The sequence below is a fragment of the Pteropus alecto genome, unplaced genomic scaffold (genome assembly GCF_000325575.1).
Source record: "Pteropus alecto unplaced genomic scaffold, ASM32557v1 scaffold7, whole genome shotgun sequence".
NCBI lineage: Eukaryota > Metazoa > Chordata > Mammalia > Chiroptera > Pteropodidae > Pteropus > Pteropus alecto.
The window spans coordinates 38,320,014-38,342,454 of NW_006494614.1; the positions used below are offsets into that span (position 1 = coordinate 38,320,014).

General features: G+C 38.5%; 1 protein-coding gene across 2 annotated transcripts in view; it reads left to right on the forward strand.

Moving 5' to 3' along the window:
• The window catches only part of RCAN2 (regulator of calcineurin 2), a 238,032-nt gene that overhangs the window by 16,489 nt on the left and 199,102 nt on the right, over nucleotides 1-22,441 (forward strand). The window contains exon 2 of one of the 2 annotated variants that reach the window (XM_015600554.2): nucleotides 21,587-21,813. In XM_015600554.2, the coding sequence (XP_015456040.1) occupies nucleotides 21,589-21,813 (225 nt within the window). In that variant the 5' untranslated portion in view covers nucleotides 21,587-21,588. Of the gene's footprint in view, nucleotides 1-21,583; nucleotides 21,814-22,441 lie in introns of those variants that run through there. The other variant, XM_015600555.1, reaches the window with a different exon arrangement.

Consider the following 22,441-nt stretch of genomic DNA (forward strand, 5'->3'; position numbering starts at 1 on the left):
TCTTTAATGCAGGACCATTCATAGGAAGGGGCTATGGAAATTGTTTCGTCATATTTAATGATAGAGCTTTTCAGGACATCATTAGGGATAGCTTGAGCCAAAAGCTCATCAAACATTTCTGTCTGTTTAGAGTTAGCCATTTTAATATAGGGACTGTGGTCATTCCTTTCTCTAAGGTTATTTTAACTTCTGCAAGGATACTTCCATCCTAAGGATGGTAAAATGGATGGATCCTAAATCTCAGCCAGGTCTTCAACTGACCATTGGGAGAAATGGAAAGCACTGATTTTGTAGGAATCATTCTTTACCTTACTTTTATAGTTCATCATAGTTCTGAGAGTGTTATCTGGCAAATTGCTTTTCAGTAGTAAATATTTGTATTAATGGGTAACACTTACCTAACCCTCGTTATGTACAAGATGTTAAACACTTGCCCATAACATTACATTTGCTTATCACGATATTTTCATCTACATTTGACAGATAAAGAAACTGAGGCACAAAGGGTTAAATAACTTGCCCGAAGTCACATGGCTAATGAATGGCACAGCTAGAATTCAAAGCCAATCATAGTGCTACAGTATCTGTGGTTTTAACCATATTTGATGCTAGCTTTTATATGTATTACACGAAAATGTTATAGACTCAATTTTATCATTTTTATAAATTGAGCCTTAAAAGGATCAACTGGTGCTCAGACTTTTTGCCCCTGCTTCCCATTTTTGACTTTTTATGTCTGGTAAATAAGCTAATACGAACATATACAGTGCTTGTATCATTAAGTTCCAGAGTTGGAGAAGGTGAAGGAGAAGATTCCATAAAAGTAGAGATATTACTGAGCACTTACTGTGGCTAAGGCCTACTTTGCCTTCTTTCCCTGTAAATACTTTCACGCCTTCCCTATCACAAAGGCCTGCAATGATCACTCAATCGACACACAGAGTATTGAATGTATAACCTGGGCAAGGTAAGGAGCACAAGACAAAAATCCTGCCACCTCCAGGAGTCTTACATCTACGAGGACTGGTACCATGTTTTGTGATTCATCGTGTGTCCATCATGCCTGAGCACCTTGCACATAAGAAGCCCTCATGATGTATTACTGGAATTTTTGGATTGATTAGATGACTCTTGATGGCATTCTAATTATTACTAATATTCACTGGGTTATTTTCTACCTAATCATCAAAATAATGTTTCACAAACTTTACGAATCATTTGTTTTACTTCATGCATGCCAGTGTACAAATTTTTTTTTTCTCATTATTTTGGCCTGTTGAAATGGAAAGAATGGAAAATCAAGATTCGAGGGATCTTCATTCTAGTCTTGATTCTGCTATTCTAGCTATGAGACCTTTAACCTCTCTGAACCTCAGTTTTCTGCTCTGTAAAATGGAAATTGCAATAACTACCCTATGATCTCATGAGGTTGTGTGGAGGTTCAGATACCATAATAGGTTTGGTGACAATAGAAGAAAGGCATTATTATTAGTAACACCCACCAGTGCTTTTTCATTATCTATACCCCATTCTTTAGTGGTGTCACTTCAGCCATCTTCATACTTCCTCTTTAGCTTCAAATTTTAAAAAGTAGTTCATGAGAATTTCTGTTAGATGAACACTGAAAAGATAAAAGAGAAAGAAGTTCCTTTTTGGTGATTTATGACACCCTCTTTTGACTCTGAAAACTGTGGTAGCAGAGATCTTGGTTCATTTTGCTTTGTTTTGTGCATCAAGCACATGGTAGACCCTCAGTATTTGTTTGCTGGATGAATAAACATAACTCCTGACTTCCAGTATTAGCTCATATAATCGAGTAGCCATTCTGCTCTGCACAAGAGCAGAAGCAAGAGTTATCATCAGATGCTGGAGAGTATAGCATTTCAACTACTCTGTTTTTATGTAAATACAGAAACCAATCGGAGTGGAGGGAAAGAAGTGATTATAGCAAAATAAAATTGAAATTGAAATAACTGAAGAATGCCTGGATTACAGTTTTTCTGCCTGTTTGAAAAGAAGTGAAGACTTAAAAATTATCCTTTAACTGGATTGACACTAGAGAATTCTAACGAGTGGAGCAGCTAGTCTGCCAGCGACCTGCTCATACCTCCTTTAAAAAAACAAACAAATGAACAAAAAACACCTCCCACCCAAACCCAATGGATTTTACAATTCACTGCCTGCCTAAAGTTAAAAATAAGTCACCAGTCTTTACTGTCAAGAAATTTGTCACCCTGGGCAGAACATGACTTTTAAACTACCAGAAACATGCTTGAATGAGTATTTTTTGAAAATGACAGAGACGCTTCTATGACATCCTATCCACGCTTACTCTTGACTTCCATAGAAGTGGTGGAAGGTAACATGCAGCTGTTACAGGGTTTCTCCCCTCTTTAACTAATAGTCATAGAGTCCTGAGAAAGAGTCCTCAGTTATGTGTGTGATGACCTCACCCCAACCTGATTTCTGGGAAGCCAGGTATTAACAGGTGGTTATTGACCTCCCTCTAGGACATGTGCTAGGTGCTAGGGCCCAAACTGTGTTCATTTTATGGTCAAATGGGGCCTCTCCCTGTTGGAAAATGGACTGAAGTAGAAGTAAAAGAAATATTTACAGATGCTTGAGTGTTAATGATGCCAGGTACAAAGAGGGAAATTTCTGAAGTCAAGATTAGTACTGTATTCTTAGGCAGGTTTTGAAGTTACCCAACTACGAATGACATAGATGCTTGCCAGGGCTTTCTGAGGATGTTTTGAAAATGGCTTTAACATCAGCTTAAAATAAAAGATTTTCAGATATTGCCCTGGACGAAGGAGAAACATTTCCAAAGCTTCTGCGAAATTCTTATGCAGAAAAACAGGAAAGTCATTTTAATCTAGCATTTGTTGGGAATTGAATAATATCACAAAACATCTGAATAAAACGAATCCTTAGAAATCCCAACAGTGCCTACAAGAACTCCCTACTTTGCAAAAAAAAAAAAAGAGTATTAAAACAGTAAGACATGTCCACCTAGAGAAAGATAAACTGTGACTTTCTCCTAAAGCTGTGGTGGGGCTTTGGCATTTCACTTCTTGAAAGAAAATACTACATCTTTTGCTGCCTGTATTTCTTTCCCAAGTACATGCCCCTTTATTCTGTTCGGTTTATCTTTTGCTCCTCCTTTTTAGAACTATTCTTTTGAAGGTCATGGAACCCCTAATCTGGAAACCACAATAATTTCTTAGTCTTCAGTTTTTCCAACTTTTACACAGCACAGATGCCATTGACCATCTTTCCTTCCCCAAACCCCCTCCCTTTTCTTCTGTGAGTAGGTTTTTGCCTGATTTCCCCCCTTATCCATCCCCACTCCCTCTTGCTTTTCAAATCTACCATTGCTTTTCATAAGTCAGTAGGCTTGGGCTGACATAACAAAGGTGTGGGGGATGGTGGGGGTGGGGGGCAGCGAGGCAGCGAGATAGAGAGAGAGAGAGAGAGAGAGAGAGAGAGAAAAGAAGAAAGGGAGATCTTCCTCTTATAAAGTCACAAATCCTGGCAGATTAGGACCTCATCCTTAAGACCTCACTTAATTTTAATTTCCTCCTAAAGGACTGATCTGTAAATATAGCCACATTGGAGGTTGGGCTTCAATATAGGAAGAGAGGGGGAGACACAACTCAATCTATAGCATTCTGACTTGGGCCCCCAAAATTCATGTCCTTCTCACATGCAAAATATACTCATTTCATCCCAATAGCCCCTAAAGTCTTAACTCATTTCAGCATCAGCTATAAAATCTAGTCTTTGTATCATCTAACTCAGATATGTGTGATACATAAGGTCAAATAATCCTGAGGCAAAGCTCCTCTCCAGCTCTGAATCTGTAAAAGCAGACATGTTATGTGCTTTCAAAATACAACGATGGGACAGGCGTAGAATAAACATTCTCATTCCAAAAAGGAAAAATCCAGAAGGAAGAAATCGTTGATGAGTACTGAGCAAGTACAAAACTTAACAAGGCAAACTCCATGAAATCTTACAAGCTCAAGAATAATCCTATTTGATCTGACGATCTGTCATTTAGGCCCACTGAGGTGGTTATGTCACCCTCATGGCTCTGTGGGGTGGCCCTGTCCCTTCGTCTCCATAGGGTACCACCACCTCAACATTCTGGGAGGGCTTCCACAATGTGGCTCTGTGCCCGGTCCTCTGAAACCTAGGAGGAATCAGCTTTGCCCTTGGGCCAGTATTGGGGGTGGCAGATGATTTCTGAGTCGCCTCATGGTCATTCTTCCCTTTTTTGAAGGATAAAGCATGTTTATTTTCATTATGATCATAGATATATATTCTCTAAGAACGTGGAAGCTTTCTTCCTAGCTCCTCTTTTGTTTCTGAGCTTTCACTGGAATCGCCTTTAACATCCACATTTCTACCGATAGTCCCTTCATGGCAAGCTCTGCTTTTTCTAGTGTGCACCTCAAAACTCTTCCAGCCTCTACCTCATTACCCAGTTTGAAAGCCACTTTCATATTTTTAGGGATTTGTTACAAGCAGCACCTCACTTCTCGATACCAAAATTTGTGTTTGTCTTCTTGGGCTGCCCTACAAAATACCATAGTCTGAGTGGCTTAAATTTCTCATTGTTCTGGAGGCTGAGAAGTCTAAGATCAAGGTAAGGGCTCTATTCTTGGTTTGCAGACAGCTGCCTTCTGTGTCCTCACATGACCTCTTCTTTGTGCATGAATGAAGAGAGAGCTCTCTTCTGCATCTCATAAGGCCAATAATCCTATTGAATCAGGGTCCCACCCTATGACCTCATTTAACCTTAATAACCTTCTACTGGCCCCATCTCCAAATATAGTCAAAATGGAGCCTAGGGCTCCAACATGTGAATTTGGGGGGATGCGTTTAATTTATAGCACTTCTTGCAGAACCCTATTGATAGCTGTTAGGTGATGTTCCAGGCATATAACACTCTCAGTCATATCTTAGCTGCTTGGGAATTTTGTTAGAATGAATTTCTGACAGTAGCACGCTGCTACTTCAACAACATTCCTTCCCCCTGGCTTTTACCAGTCAGCGAGAAGCAGATTTTATGTCTCTGAATGGTACATGAAAATACGTCCTCATCCTACCTCTCTCCTATGGTCAGTCTGGATCCTGTAGTTTTCTAAATGTTTCCTGAGCTTTTCCTCATCCATGCATTGGCTCGAGAATTCCCTTAGCCTGGAGTGTTCTCTGCCCCCTGCCCACCCTTTCTCTAAATGTCTGCTATTTTCTCACTGTCTATTCTCCAGTACTCCCTGCTCCTGAATTATTTCCCAATTTCCCCCTCCAGCTGGATCTTTTCCTCTTTCGAATCCCCAGAGCACTGCCTGTTCATCTCTTTTGGTGCTCGCTTCACTGCTCCCTCCATCCCAGGCCTGTGTGTCCCTGGTATAATAATGATGCCTCTCCTCTACTACCTGCTCAAGAGTGGGTCTTTCGGTCCAACTCTGAATCATCTAAAAGGCATCACGTAGTTTGCACACAGTAGGTTCTCAATACATAATTTTAAAGGAAGAATATACAAGTTTATATGTAATATTCAAAACGTTAAATATTATCTGTTTTGCAAATTCATCCTCATTCTTTTCATGAAAAGTAATGTAAAAAGTGCCCCAAAAGAATAAAATTACAGAATAAAATGGTTTAATCCCCATGGATATGTTAAATAAAATTTTCAGACCTGAATGGGAACGAGCAGTCTTTAATTATCTGCTACTAAAATATTTCAGTGATTGATCTTATAAGTATCAGGTTTAAAAAATCCCAAGTTTAGTTTATATAACAATTTGTGGTTTCATCTGTGACAATACTACTGAGGCCATGAACTGGTTGAGCATACACTGTGCTAGCACTGCCATTGACGTATTTTATATTCTGTTGTTATAACATTTGGTTCCTGGTGGTTAAGCGGAGTTGTTTAGCCCATTAGAATTCTGAGACTTTATTGGTGATTTATAATTTATAGTTTATCATTAAAAAGAATAAAGAGAAGGAAAAAATAGTCCAGGCAGCCAGTTAAACAATTCAGTTCTTTAGGCATTTGTTGAATGCCTGTTTTTTGCTAGGTATTAAGATAAGGGTGTGTATGTGTGTAATATAATCTTTTGATCCTTGCTATTGAGAAGCTATAATGTAAAGTCATAATTGATCATCAAGGAGTAGCAAATAGTGTAACATAAGACATGGTATATAGCAAAAGAAAGGAGAAGAAAGTACGGATATGCTTTAGGAGTTTGCAAATTAATGGGAGAACACATAAATGTATATGTATATTTAAACATGGTTTCTAAAAAAGAAAATAAACATAGTTTATAAAAACAGACAAGCATGCATGTATGTAGCTAACCAAACAGTCCTAAAATATGACTTCTAAGAGCTCAGGGCTGTGGAGACTAGGGAAATCACATTGTCATTTAAGCTAAAAGGTATGATTTTCTGGAAAACTGGAGATTTGAAACATAAACTCGGTACTCGCAGGCAGCCCTGAGACTGATGCTATGAAACGTTTCCTTTTCTCGGCTTCCAAAAATCACATTGAGGAGCTCGACTTTGGGTGCAAATCTCTGTATCTTATTACTGCAGAAGAGGCCCAGTGCTCCTATACCCTCCTTCTCAGATTAATTGAGCTAACGCATTTGGAAGAATCCTCTGGATTTCTTCTTTCAAGGAGACTTATGTGTCTTGGAGTGGGTGAGGACCAAGATTGAGTTTCGAGTTCCCCATTTGTTCAAGAAATTTTAGTGATTCTCTACTAGGTGCCAGATCTTATGCTGAGCTCTAGAGATGCAATTTGAATAAGACAGACACAGCCCAGCATTTGCAGGGTTAATTGGGAAGAAGGTGATTAAACAATTACAGTTCAGCAAGATGGGAAATTTATCTTTGAGTTAAAATTTTTCAATGACCTATTTATTGCCTGGCTGAGCACTGGGGATAACATGGGGAGGGTCACAGACAGATATGACAAGGATTAAACTAACATAGGAGCTACAAAGGGACTATCTCTGGATTTTGTCATGGTTGGATATCTAAAATATAGCTGTATGTTGCAGAACGTTGCTGTTAAAAGGAAGTCCCTGTACATCCATCTTTAGAATTTATACGTGTGCGCTTTTATGTAAGGAGGCAATCTCTTTCCTCTTAAAGATAGGTTTCTATTGGGTTGTTTGGAATTCAGAATATATTTTCTCATAGAAGCATCATAAATTATGACCAGGTCCTCAGGCTAGCCCAAAAGGCTATTATATGCATGATGTACTCGAGATATAAAGTGCTGGATTTCCAGTTTAGGAGAGCTTAGAAACTGTTTAGGCTGCTGTGGGAAAATGTCCAGATTCCAGGTTGGAATGCAAGCCAGAGCACTTTCCCTTCTGCAGCCTTCATGGGGAGAACTTTCCCAACCCCACTCCTTACTGAGCACTCTGAAGACCGGCCCGGTCCAGACCCCCGGGACCCGGGATGGGGGCTCTGGTAGAGGGAGGGACTAGCAGGTGGTAAGAGGTGTGTGTGTGTGGTTGTTAATTGTTGAAGAAGGTTCTCTTAAGTGATTTATGTGTACTGTCTCATTGAATCCTTACAATACACCTGCGAGATACTACCGTTTTTATTCCTGTCAAATGCTGATGTGCTCCAAGGCTCAGACTTTGAACCTTTTCTTGCATATAACTCCTTCATCCAGTCCCATGGCTTTAAGTATCATCTATGACATCCCCCTCTCCCCTGAACTCCAGACTCCTAGCACCAACTGCCCATCATTTAGATGAAAAATAGAAATCTTCAGCATGTCTTAAACTGAACATCTGATTTCATCCTTTGAAACCTGTCCCTCCCATAGTCTTCTCCATCTTAGTAAATGGCAGCTTTGTGATTCTAGGTACTCAAGTCAAAACCTTGGCATTACTCTATATCCAGTCCATCAGCAAATACTGCTAGTATGTTAAAAATATCCAGAACCCTATTACTACTCATTATTTCAACTGCTACCTCTCTGGTCTCTATCACCATCACCTCCTGCCTGAATTACTGTCAACGGTTTCTTAATTGGTCCCCTTTTCTGTCCTTGCTGTCTTGGTCTATTTTCCAAATAGCGGCCAGAGCAATTATTTTAAAACATGTTAGTTTGCGAAACTCCTCTATTCAGAATCTTCCAATAGCTTCTCATCTCAGAGTAAATAGCGAAGTCCTCTCCACAGCCTGTAAGGTGCTTCTGGCCTCCTGTTTTCTCTCTGAACTCATTTCTTACTACCCTCCCTTCCTCACCATACTTCACCAACAGAGGCCTCTTTGCCCTTCCCCAGACATACCAAGCTCCTCTATCTGTCCAGCTTTTTTTTTTTTTCTGCCAGTCTCCTTACCAAACAAGCCTTTCCCCTAGATACCTACATGTCTCACCCCTTCTTTCTTTCTCAAGGACACATTCCTGATGTTCCTACATAAAACAACAAAAGCCCTATGCTATAGTCACGCTACACAGGTTTTAATAGACTGGTAGAATATGTGAAGGATGACTGCACCTAAAGGTGCCGAGGGATGAAAACTCCAGGAAGGAAGGGAATAAACCTGAGCTGTGCATGTTGTGGACAGACGTCACTCCCCCCTCCCGTCCCCGACCTCCCTCCCCATCCCATTTCTAAGCCAAGGGCAAACGTGTTTATGCAGTCAACTAGACTCGCTTTCTCTTTTTCCTTCATATTATGCATGCGATGGTCCTTTTTAAAGACTCAAGTGGTTACTACGTTTTTCAATGTTTCATATAATTATTTTTTGAAGTAATTGCACATTATAAGCGAAAAGACTATTAAGGTTCTGTTTGGAAGAAGGACAATAATAAAACTAGTTTTAAGAAACAGAGATGAGAAATAAGCAAACTGGTGGCGAGAAGGAAAATAGAGAACTCTAGATTTACATAACGAATATTTTTGAGCATCTGTTATGTGACAGACACTGTCATCTGAAAGGTAGAATTATTAGGTAACTATATAAAGAGACAAACAGCAACAATCTCTCAAAAAAAAAACAAGCTACCTTAAAAGAATGCTTCTCATCTTTCATATGGCCCCATTCCTGGTACTGAATTAGGCTTTAGGAATCCAGTGTTGAGCACTGATTTTGACATCTTAATAAAATGGGGGCTGAAAAAAAAAAAAACTTTTCCTCCAAGCTTCTAAGTTCTTCTAGCTGTGCTAATAATCAAATTAACAGAGACAGGTTAACAGGAGAGAATCAAATTTTAATACATATGCATGGGGAATTCACATATGCATTAGAATTCCAAAGACAGTTTGCAACCTTGGGTGTTTATGACGTTTTTGGACAAAGAACAAAGGAGAGGCGATGGGGTATTCGATTTCTGAGGTGAGAATGGGCCATTTACAGGTACCTGAGGAAGACCAGAACACATATGGCAGGAAAATTCTTGCTAGGCAACTCACAAATAATGGGACACAGGGGATATCTAGCTAACAGGGCCCCAGCCTGAAGCCTTCTTATATACCATACTTAATTTAAATTAGGCGAAGGCTAACATCCTAAGATTTCCTTCCTGAAGCAGGTTTTTCTGTCTGAATCTCTTGGGGAGAAAAAAAGAGAAGGGCCAAAGTTTCTTTCTGCATTGTATTTCTTAATAAAAAAACTTAAAGATCAGTATCCCAAAAAGGCAGCTTCAGGGTGGCAAAACTTTGCTTCCCTTTAATACAAATCTTCAATTTTGTTGGCTGCTTTTCCAGTTAAACATATAGAATGGTGCTGGGATTGGTTAGAAGAGCAGGAAGGTGACGGGACCCTAGTTTTCTTTTCTGATGTGAAGAGCTTCCAATGTCATGTGAAATGTCGAACAGGTTCCTCATTCTGTTCCGTTTGTAGTTGTCAGGAGTCTGCAAGATTACAGTGATGGGTCCGCCATGATTGTCATGGTTCGGTTCATTAGAGTTACAAGTGTTTCCATCTGATCTTTTGGACATCAACCTCCTGCTTCATTTCAAGCGTGGTCTTTGGCATAAGTCAGCGTAGAGGCCTCACAATGTGCAGGAAGGGATGGCACCACTTCTTAAAGGTATATATGTGATTACACTCACTTGGCTGCTCCTACTTGTTTTCTCCACTGGCTCAGTAGTTCTTCCTCAGAAACACGTTCTATCCTTGTAAGCCTGGCCCTTGATCGGTTGCTGGAACAGTGAAAGATAAGGAGAATTGGCCCCTCAGAATAACTGGTCCCAATTGCAGCAGGCCAGAAAAGACTTTAATAAAGGTTTCAGTTTTTTTTTTTTTTTTCCCTTCCTAAGCTAGAATCTGGGTCAGCTCTTTCTTGTAAACAACACATGGCACCAGAAGTGGGGGACTAATTATGGATCATCCTGAATTGTGACTTCCTGACAATGTGGAGGAAAACTGCCCAGCCAGTGTCAGCTTCTCGGTTGGGGCCCTTGGTTGAACAGGCTGAGGGCAGGAAGCTCCGTTGGAGAGGAGGAAAGATGCTCTGCTTTGCAGTGTAGAAGTCCAGTCAGCATTTTCTGCTTTAGGAGCCCTACAGATGTTGTGACTGTAAGCTTAAAAGAGCGAGTGTGGGAGAGGAAGAGGGAAAGAAGAGAAAGAGAAAGAAAGGAACAACTTCAACCAAAGGCTATAAAAAAAGGGAAGGATTTTAAAAGTGACCTGAAGCAGTCAGGGCAGTGACAGACTATTAGCTCAGGAGTGAATTGGTGAATTACCCTTAGCAATGAATGAATAATAAGGAAGGATGAGAATGGGAAACTTTCTGGATTTAATACAGCAGAAGATAATGAAAATCTAGCATTCAGGAAGTCACTCCGTTGAGAAAATAATAATCAAAGGTGAATAAAGCTATGGGACATCTATTAGGGGAGAGAGAGTGAGAGGGAAGAGGGACAGAGAGGGAGGGAGAGACAGAGAGAGAGAGAGAGAGAAATAGAGAAAGACAGAATAGCCATAGCTCTGGGTAGAAGCTGGTGGTGTTAGATTTCATTTGTTTTGCCAATGCCATGGAACCCGGAGCTGTGTTTGCTGCCAGCCATTACAGGAAGAAACAAGAATGCTCAACATATGGGAGGAGATGTAAAAATGTCAATAAATGAGTTCGCTTTGCCAAATGTTGTAAATAAGAACACACGTGCAGACAGGAGAGCAGAAAGGAGGTAGCGGGCAGCCCTCCCAGGGTGAAGGATGCTTGGCTGGTGTTGGAGGGGTCGTGGTGGGATGAGAGCCTTCTTGTCAAGTATGCTGGAGCCTCTGGTTAAGCACTGATGGCATTTTTATCTAATTTGGAAAATGGTGCTGAAAGGTAAGAGAATGGCAAGTGAAACTTTAAGTCTGAAGCAGAAAATGTGTATTAGAAAGCTAAATACATGATCTTAAAGTTATGTCAAACCCTGGGCCTAACACAACAGGAACTAAGAATCAAATTTAGAATTCTTTGAATTCCATTCAGTTCAAGAAAGGGCCCTGTTTAGCAACTACAGGTGGGGAAGACACAACCAACCCCTGCCCTCAACATTGAGTGGAAGGTAAGAATAGGAAAAGTACAAAGAGAGGCAAAAAGGGGTCCTGAGAGATAGGACAAACACAGGACAATGGAGAGGGGTGAGGGTGGTGCAGGTGGTGCTCAGAGTGGGGCCTGAAGGCAGCGGCCCAGGAAGCGGCTTTCAGAATGAGTGGAACGTTGATTGATGGGGATCGGGGCCAGCAGGAGAAAAGCTTAGAAGTGAGGGAAGCTTGAGCAAATTGGTCGAGGCCACACAGCTGTCTGTAAGTTTGATGCAGATAAAGCCCTTAGAACAAAAGAAGCACTCAATAATTGTTTGCTGCTATGATTATTATCGTTATTGACAGAACTGGAACTTGATGCTGAGATTGAGCTTTTTTCTTAGCACTAATGAGAGAGTAGATAAATTTGGAAGACTATCATCTTCTTGTGGGTGTCCAGGTTTGCTGGGCTGAAGAACTGTTTTTTATTGAATTCGATAGATCTTAGGGAGTGGTGGAAAGATTTTTAATATGGAAGTTACATGAACATTTAGCTGTATTTGAGAAAGTCAGTAGCATACGGTATGCTGGGCACTAAGATAAGGATTTTTTTCTCACTCTTCCTCCCTCCTTTCCCTCTTGCATTAAAAAAAAAACCTTAAAATGAAGCCAATCATTATCTGCTAATTTTATCAGGAGGAGGGAAACCTGCCTCCTTGGCCTCCTAATGAGTTCTGATCAGCTCTCCACTCGCCCCCCCCACCCCCCTCTCGCCCCATCCCCATCCTTCCAGGAAGCCTTCTCGTCGGGCTTTTCTTTTTTTACTAGAAAGAAATTGAATTTTCTTGGCTGGAATTTCCTCAAAGGTGCAGTGTGTCTCACTCCCTACGCTTTTTCTTTTTCACTCTGTTTCTCCCAAGCACTGGATGCCCCATCTGACAGCAGAAGGTGAAAGATGACAGGATAATCTTACCTTGGCTACTATAGCAACCTTCACCTGCTTTGCTGCTCACTTTTGAAGTGTCATCTTCCAGTGAAAAGTTATTTTCCATGTAATTGCTTGGCTCTTCCAGAGGTTTGGGGTTTTCTTTAAGCTTCTTTTGGCAATAAATGAAAGGATGGTCTTCTGCCTCCATACTGGGCTCCAGAATACTTGTTCCACAATGATCCAGGCATAGGGTACCACACAGAGCCACTCATTCTGCTTCTATTTTTTTTGTTCTTAAAAATACAGTCAGGAATGGTGAATCTGTGACTACATTATACTGGCTCTGGTTTGAGTTGTCAATTTACAAATAACTCAGGTTTAAATTTTTAAATCAAGTTCTACTGAAATTAACCTATGACATTTCTAGACTATTACCCTGTTGGAAGTGAAGTTTCTTTAGCTGATCCCAGAGAGCGTCTCTCTAGCCTTTTCCATTCTGTAATGTGTCCCTAAAACTGACCCATGCACTCCCCATTGCAATTCCTTTGCCTTCTGGTTTCCAGTTGGGTGTAGCCAATAGGAAGTGCCAACAGATTAGAGAAGGAGAGCAAGGTGAGGATATTTATTCCTCTGGCACCATATTTGTGGTGCCACTGTGGATTGGGTATATCCCTCAAATAAATGTTAGTTAGGGGGCCTCTCTTCACAGGGAAGAAAAGTAATTTTCCTTTTACTCTTCTAAGTTCTAAGTTCTTCTGGCTGGTTCTAGTGATCAAATTGACATGAGACCGATTAATAGAAGAAACTAACCAAATTTATTAAGTATATACATATATGGAGAATTCAAAAGAATATGGAACCAGAGGACAAAAAAATATGGAACCAGAGGACGAATCGGGCAGTTGGGGCTTATGTGCCATCCTGAGCTAAGGAGAAAGGTTGGGGGTGGCGGGAGGTGGGTGTGGATTTCAAAGGGCAGGATGGTAATTTTCATGGAGATAGAAAAGCAAGTGTTTTGTAAACAAATATGTGCTGAGACACAGAGAGGACTTTGATCAAATGGGCCTTGATAGGTTCCTCCCTGTCTATCACACTAGTTCATATTAAACTGTGGTTATTTATGATGATAGGTCCATTACTGGAGCATGTCCCCTACGTATATTCTCTTAGGCAGTTAGGGAGAGGGTCGAAGTTTTTTCATAGTCTTTTGTGTTTTGAAATAACCATCTTATAGTAACCTATATCTTCAGAAGCATAGTTTAGGGTGGCAAACTCCATTCTGGAAACACATCCCCTCCTCTCACCTCTTTAGGTCTCTGGATAGCGCTAGCCCAGGATTTTGCACTATCCTTTGTGGTCTCCCTACACCCTGCTCACACCTTTGTAAACAATCCCTTTATTAAACCTTTTCAAATTATTGGATTTGAGCATGCCATCTGTTTCCGGCTGAACCTTGACTAACACAATGACCAATGCTCTTCTCTTTTGGGTGGGTGCTCCAATATTGCTTATTTCATATAATGAATTTATGCTTCATTGTTGGTCATGCTTTGTATTTTTCTGTCTTTAAGAACAACCTCTTTACCCTCATACCCTTTGTAAAAATAATGTTTCCTCTCTCTGACCCTCTTCTCTTGCAGCCAGCCTGTTGGAAACACATTATCGTGATGGTCAGCTAGGTTTGTGGGAATGGAATACAAATGTCCTGCTTGTCCTGTCTGATCCCAGATAAATTTAAGGGTCTTCTTTCCCTTTTTATTTTGTCCATTGGAATGATAAACAGGATTTGCAGATCCTCCTAGGAGATCATGGGCATTAAAACCCTACACAGCTAGAGACATTACCATTGGCAAATTTGTTGGCCCATCACCGCTGTAGAATCCAGTACAAAAGGAGATGATGGAAACTTGCTTTTTTTCCTCCCTAACTTTGTAAAAATTCATAGGACCCTGCTTCCTTGGGGAATTGAATTAATTGAGTTATATTGTCTTGTGGGAGCTTAAGGTGGACTGAGGCTTCAGAAGGTGTCCTGAAGGGAGCCATGAATGAAGAATGTGGATAATCTCCTTTGAAGCCCATGAGTTGAAAACTGCATGCTCTTTATTCTTTCAAGACTGATCCCAAATGGTATCAAGAATAGCATGAGGTTCACACAGCTCAGCAGGTGTGAGAATTCTGCAGCTGAATTAAATAGGTTCCATTATATTTCAGGAAAAGCTCTAATGGGTTTCATGGAGCACAGCCTAAGAATATCTATCTCTCTCCTTTGTATCTCAGGATGGTTGGGATGGCTTTTTGCTACTAATATTATACTTTAATCTCCTTGTAAGAAGAACAAAAATGAGCAGAAGGCCTCTCTTATCCCTAAGAGGGTCTAAATATTAAAATACCAAAAGGTGACAAAAGGACCTCACCTATAATGCCAGAACAAAAAATGAAAGCTGATAATGTAATTTAGTTGTAACATTGTTATTGTTATTTATATAAAACGTTTTTCTAATCTCGTTTTGTCTCAGGTATCATTAAAGAATCATTTAATTTTAGAGCTCAAGGAATTTTAAATAGTGCAAAACTTTAAGTTGAGGTTTCTATTGTTTAAAACTTTCAACTGGATTCATTTAAGCTTATATTCAACTTAAAAATAGCTACAGGCATTTCTTCTCTACTACTTATTAATACAACATTGCATTCTTAGTTTTTACCAATAATATTCAAGCTGACATTGTCTTCTTTAAGTTCCTCCACACTAATATCCTATAATCTATTTATCTGTTTTCCAATCAAAATGAACTTAAAGCCAGAATGAATTATTCGTTAATCATTTCTATTTATCCTATTTTCTTATTTATTCTCCTCAGCTGGTCATAACATGGATTGAGGCACATTTGTTCCTATTTTGTTGCCCTTGTTGCAAAAAGTTTTAGATCCCTGTTCTTAATTTAAAAAGCAGATTGAAAAAAAAAAAAAGCAGATGTCTTGGATCTTTAGCACTTTTTTGTCTAAGGAAAAATAAATTCAAACTTAAGTTGCTTTTTGTATGTCCTGCTCATTTTTTTCCCTTTGTGGATTATTATTTCATATTTTTTAAAAAGCCTCACTTTCTAGTTTGAATAACCTGGAAGATGAAAAACATAGGCAGATATGTTATGAGCATTAAATTAAAGATTTCAACACTGGAGGAAGTTTTCGTTAAAGGTTATAAGTTCCATTTCTAGAGCATCTTTAAGCCCAGAGTTAGACAGGTGTCTCTTTTCTTGTGTATTTTCTTCTAATATTGGAAAGATAAAAATCTCAAAGCGAGAAGGGACCTTAAAGGAAATGCCAGCCACCATCTTCCTGGTTCTTAGATTTCCTCTGTGACATCCCTCCAGACTGAATTGCTCTATGGAGCTTACTGCTTGGCTGTCACTGATATAAGTTGCTCACTTAGATGTGAGGCAGAACATTTGTTTTAACCTGAATTGTTAAAAGATCCATGGCTCCTTTTATTAAATTGAATTCCTCCTCCCTGGTTAAATTTCTAGTTTCTTAGCACCATACACAAAAATTCTATTTCCTCTTTCAAAATTTGAGAGCAATTGCGATTTCACTAAAGACTTCTTTCCTTCTCTTCTCTATGCTATGTCTTCCCATGCCCCTATTTCTTAGGTGACATGAGTTTTGACCCCTCAGTAAGACTGGCTAGTCTTCTTAGAAAAAAATTGCAATTTTTCTGTAGTAGGTGGTACTCAGAATTGGCCTTGATATTCTCTCCATGTTGAGGGGACTCAAGATGAGATTATCACCCTTTCGAGGTGGCATTAACCATTTTTACAGGTCACATATCACGTTATTAACAGAGTGATTTTATGTGATAGTGAAGCTAGTATGAGCATCTCCATGGATGTTTACAATTTTGTCTTGCCGTGGCTCTCTGCCATCCTCATGGGCTTATTTGTGATTCCTCCCTTCTTTTATACACAGTTTTAGACTTTCTAGACCAGAACGCCTATTAGCAAATGCATAGTTCCTCATTCTCATGAGCTGTATCTTATTCCTCGAAAGGGTAATGTTTTAGGATTTTTCAATTCAGAAATCTGAATCTCATGCATATTGTTAATGCTGGGACAATAATGATATCCAAGAGAATCAGATGCCTCTGGATTTAATTGTACCACATAAATGTTAGGAATGAAAGTAGTGAGTTTTGGAAAGATTAATTCCTGTGCGGAAATCCAGTAATGTCTAGATAATCCAAATTTATTTCAAAAGAGAATTTATTCACTTATTTATGCAATGAACATTCAGTTGCTTCTTCTTTGATGCTAAACACGCATCTTTAAGTTTCAGATGGCTAGTCTTCACAGTAAGAACCATACTGTCACCATTTTAAGGTTTTTGTTTTTTTTTTTTAACTTCTGATAAGTGCTGTCAGGTTATCTGAGAATCTTGGATGAAATCATTTTCCCATTATAGCAAAGTAACAAAGTTGAAAATCTTCCTCTCTCCAGGCTTCCTCCTCTGTTAAAGACAGACAAGTTCAATCATTTATATTCTTATTGCTACTAACTTTGTAATATTTAAATAAACTATTCTGTTGTTGGTGATGTTTACGGCAGAGACAGGAGTATTTGTTTTTTATGTTAATTATTCTCTTTTTCCTTAGGAATATCTTTCCCTTCTAATGGGTTCTTTCAACCTAGCTCTGACCAAATATTGATCTCTACTTTTTTCTCATTTTAATTATATGGGCTTGACCCTTATGGACAGTCTTCACTGTTTGAAACTTGTTTGAAACTTGTTTACACCGTTGACAGTAGTAGATGGCAACCACCTGTGTAGTACCAGATTTCTATCGACTCGTTCTTGATGAGCCAATACATGGTAATGAATAATTTTAATTCAGATATCATTTTGGAGGCTTTAAAAGACATTCGCTTGCTTCATTTCATTTGATGGTCACACTAGACAAGGCCATAGTGTTTCTCCATTTTGCTGACAAGAAAACCATAGCTCCGAAGGCTTGTCTTTTACAGAAGGACTAGAACCCAAGTATGCCACCAGAGATCTTTCCAATATTTCATAAAGATGTCTCCTCTCTGTATCTAAAGAAGTTTTGAGGTTCTCCCGGGGGAGGCTTTATATTTTAAGAGTGGATAGTGGTTTTCCTTTTCTCAATGCATGTGATGGTGGAAATTTATGCTTTCCACATGTCAAACGACAGAAGAGTGGTTAAATAAATATGACAGATCCATACACTGGGTTACTATGTGGCTATTAAAATAAATGTTTTCAAGGATATATAATGATGCAGAGAACTTGCAGCTAGATGCTCATACTAGCTTCACTATCACATAAAATCAATGGCTATTAAAATAAATGTTTTCAAAGGATATATAATGATGCAGGGAACTGCTCTTGATTATATTAGTGTTTTCAGAAAGAAGTGGAATACTAAACAGCAGGATCTCAATCTCATTTAAAAATAAAAATAGTTCATTCTTGATTATATTAGTGTTTTCAGAAAGAAGTAGAATACTAAACAGCAGGATCTCAATCTCATTTAAAAAATTACATATGAAAAAAGCACAAGTAATAAATGTACCCAAATATTAGCAATTTTCTCTGTATAGGATGATTATGGTTTACTTTTATTTTCCTTTTTTTTTTATAACTTTCTCTTTTTTTTCCATCTTTTTCTTCAGTGAACTCATATAATCAAAAAACATAATTATTTCAATTATAGTCTGCAGATTTTCTTTTTTTAATTTTAGCTAGAGGAATCCTTTGAGTAATGATTGCAATCTTTGATTTATAAAATTATATAAATCAAACCTTAAATTGAAACGAATGGGTAGTTTTCATTATTAGTATATAAATTTGAAATAAATGGTATGTTATTAGTGTTTATATTTTAAATTGTCCATTATAACTCTCTTGCTGGTCTGTTATTTCCTGAAAGTGACTCCTTTTTTCATAATTCATTAATTCAAACATCATTATGAAGGCTTCCTATCTGTACCAGGCTGAAGATGAAATATAATGTATCACACTGATGAAGACAGCTGTTTCTGCCCTCAAAAAATACCAATCTGACTGGAAATACAGACCAATAAAGCAGTCATTACAGTGCAGGATGATCCATGAGTGAAGGCGGGGCAGGACACTCAGGTGCAAAAGAAGGATAGGCCCTGGGAGAGGTTGGGAAGCTTTCCCCGGAGAGTTGCCTCGAGCTGAAGACAGCTGTTCTCTCTTGGATAACCAACCTCAGATTTAGAAATAAGGACAACACATGCAAATTTTCTTATGCAATTGTTGCCTCAAAGATGTTTACAGTTGTTAAGAGTTTTGAAGTTAAAAAGATAAACTATTTTCGGCTGCAGGACCTTCACATTTCTTTATTAGAGAGTTCTTTTAATCTTCAGAGTTTCCCTTTCTTTCTCTATATATTGGGGTTTACTAAAAGTTAGTGGTAATACGAAAGCATAATAGTTTTGCTCCAAGATTATCGTAATGATGTCTTTTTATAGTATTTCTTATTACATGTCCTTTTATGTAGTGGTTAATACTGATTTTGATCACTTCTTTCATTCCTAGTTCATTCCTCAGCCTCTTCCTACTCTACCGTGGGAGGCAGAATAGATGTTTTTGTTCCAGTTTTATAATGATAAACTGAGTCATATAATGATCATTTGACTTTTCCAAATTATGAGGTGAGTCAGTAATGAAACTGGAAAGAGAAATCAGGTATCCTTTGTTCAAAGCTCTGAATTCTAAAATATTTCTGCAAAGAAAGTAGAATAGGTTGTTTGCCAAAAATGCATTCACCTTTTAAATCTCTACTGAAAGTAATGAGCTTAAAATAAAGTCTCATGAAGCTAATCCTATTGTTACAGTTTAGAACAGAAGTTAAGGCCATTTGAGTAGATTAAAATGAGTCCCGAGTGAGGCTTATTATTTGGTTTATTTAATTAATTAGTTCAGCAATAGATTTTAATTCTTTTTGGAAAAAGAATAATTGAAACATTCTCAGATCCATTTAAGAACATTTTGGGATCTTTTTTGATTAATTTAAACATTTTTAAATAAGAAGGACAGGATTAAGAATAAGATCAGAATTGACACTTCATATCTATATTTCATGCTACTGGATGATTATGACTTCATTATCAAAAGGTTTTCCTATAATCCATTAATCCAAATAATACCATTTTAATGCTCTTAGCAATTATTTCTACTATTAAAATAATTGGTACTCTAATAATAAATGATGGCTATTATGCATGTTACACTAAAATATCTAAAGCAACTGTATAATTGAAATAAAAGAAAATAAATTCGTATTAGTATTTCATTGAAGTTTTTCCTTCAATTAAAAATATTCATATATTTTGGATTAATTATAGAATAAAACAAAGCTTAAAATATATACCATATTTTTATTTAAAATAAATATTTTGTTGATTCCAATACAGAAAATGTTGCATTAATTAGAGTTTTAAGAACTTTAGATATAGGAATGGTTCTCTTATATTTTACATAGAATAAGATTTTTGTTTACCACGATTACCACAATCTGATTTTAGAGTTATAATCTCAAATTCTTTAATTTTTGGCTTTTGTCCCAGCCATGCCTAAGATTTTATATGTAATGCGTTATTTATATTACCATCATATACTACTTCTCAGGATACTATTTGGGTTTTGTTTCCAGGAAAAATAAAAATAAAACACATAACCTTATCATCATGAGACATTCTGAATTCAAGAGAGATGTAAGCAGAAACTTATATTTGTCTGGGGATCCAGACTTTGTGTTTAAACTTCATGAGGGCTAAGTGACATTCCGTGGTACCCACCTTTCTGTTCTTTGCTCTGAGGTTTTGCAGTGCTGGGATTGGGGAAAATGGAGCTTACAGATGTCCAGTAGCCATGTCATAACTGTCAGTCAATCTTAACCTGTATACCCTTGGGCAAGGTATTTGACCTTCTGGGCCTCTAATAATTGAGGTTTGAACATAATATAATGAAAGGCATGAAAATAGATATAAAAGAAGTATGCGGGGGAGACAGACAAAATGTACTAAATTATGTACCAGTATCAAAAAATGGAAAACCTCTCCAACTGGTTGCAGTTGGGTAGAATTTTGAATCTAAGAGGTGAGGAAATAATAGAATGATGCAACACAGCTAGATGAGATTAATACTGGAAAGTTTCCTAATGGGGACGATGAAGGAGGGGAATCTATATATTATGAATCAGCCAAATAGTACTGATTTTCAAGATCCAAGATTCACAAATTATTAAGACTAATCATCCCATGCAAAAGATGTGTGTGTGTGTGTGTGTGTGTGTGTCCTCATTGTGGATAAACTGTGATCTATTAGAGTTACCATAATCAGGATTCAGGTGGAAATGAAGGAGATTGTACTTCCTTAGTATAGACTTGTATTAATTTTGATCTGCTTCATTTCTGTGGTATAGGAGCATGAGCTCTGGTGCCAAACTCCCTGAGTTTGAATCCTAGTCCTGCCACTTTATCATTGACCTTCTAAAAGTTACTTACTTGCTTTGTTCCTAAGTTTTTCTTTGTGTAAAATGGAAATAGTATTGGTACCCATCTCATCGACTATTGTGGAAATTAAGTAGTTTAGTTAATGGATGTAACTCATTTAGAGCAGTTCCTGGAACTCAATAAAGAATAGGCATTGGTAATGGTGGTGGTGGCAGCAGTGGTGGTGGTGGTGGTGTTATGTAATTCATCATGTAACTTAGCACTTTCCCACATGCATTTTTGTTTGAGTCCATTTGATTGTCGTAAGGAAGCAAAGGCTCAGATAACTTATATAACTTTCCTGGGTCTCAATTCTAGTCAATTCTGGGAAGTTAGGCTAGAGCCCTCGGCCTCCAACTCTTATCCTGGTTAAGTGGGAGGTTTTTGACAATAACACTGACTAGATTCTTGCCCAGAAGCAGGACTGCATGGGAAATTGTGTCTCAGAGATCAAGGGGATAATGTGAACTTGCCAAGTCTTCCCCCATCTAATAGCCCCTGCTTCTTCTGCTAATCGTACTCCTCTGCTATGCTCCAGACACCGTAGAACTGTGAGCTAAACACCAAGTTTTAAGGGATCGAGTGCTATTCTAACACATGTCCATCTTTGCATCCTCAGGAATGAGGGGAGAATCTTATTTCATTGGAATGAGGAGCCCTGGGCAGCAAGGGTACATCCCAGAAGATGGAGGACTTTTCTTGCTCTGCTGCATAGACAGAGACTGGGCTGTAACTCGGTGTTTTGCGGAGGAAGCTTTTCAAGCAATCACTGACTTCAACGACCTCCCCAACTCGTTGTTTGCATGCAACGTTCACCAATCAGTGTTTGAAGGAGAAGAGAGCAAGGTAATAAGACTTTCCTGCTCCTGAAACATGGGAGACTGTGGCATTATCCCAAAATATTTCCATGGCTCATTTGTGGTTGATGTTTTGAATATTTTGAAAATGTTTATCTAGCTTTATTCTTGGCATGAGAGAAGGAGGAGAAAAACCTTTTCTATTATCAGCCAAGTTTGGAGGTTGTTGATGAGACTGTGTTGAGATGAGATGAGATCTCGTCATCTGTGACTCGTAGGTCTATCTAACAAAACAAGTGGTGTGAGGAATAGTGATTGCAAGGAGATATCCTTTGAGCTATGAAGCAGATGTCAGAGAGAGAGAGAGAGAGAGAGAGAGAGAGAGAGAAATTATTTTCCCCTGTTTTGCCAAAAACATAATTTGCCTTTCTCAAAACAGCACACGCTCTCTTTCATCCCTACCCCTCCTGCAGTTTGATGAGTACTCTAAAAATAGCTGTAATCCAAGTACTGCAGCAGTTTAAAGGTATGTTGGTTGGCCCTCTGAGTCTTGCTTTGCCCATTGGTGCTACAGTGGGTGGAATTGTTATGTGTGTGTTGTAAGAATTTGAAAGTGGTTAATTCCTTGATTTGAAATGATTGGACAATGAGGTTGTCTATAAGCATTTTCCAAATGA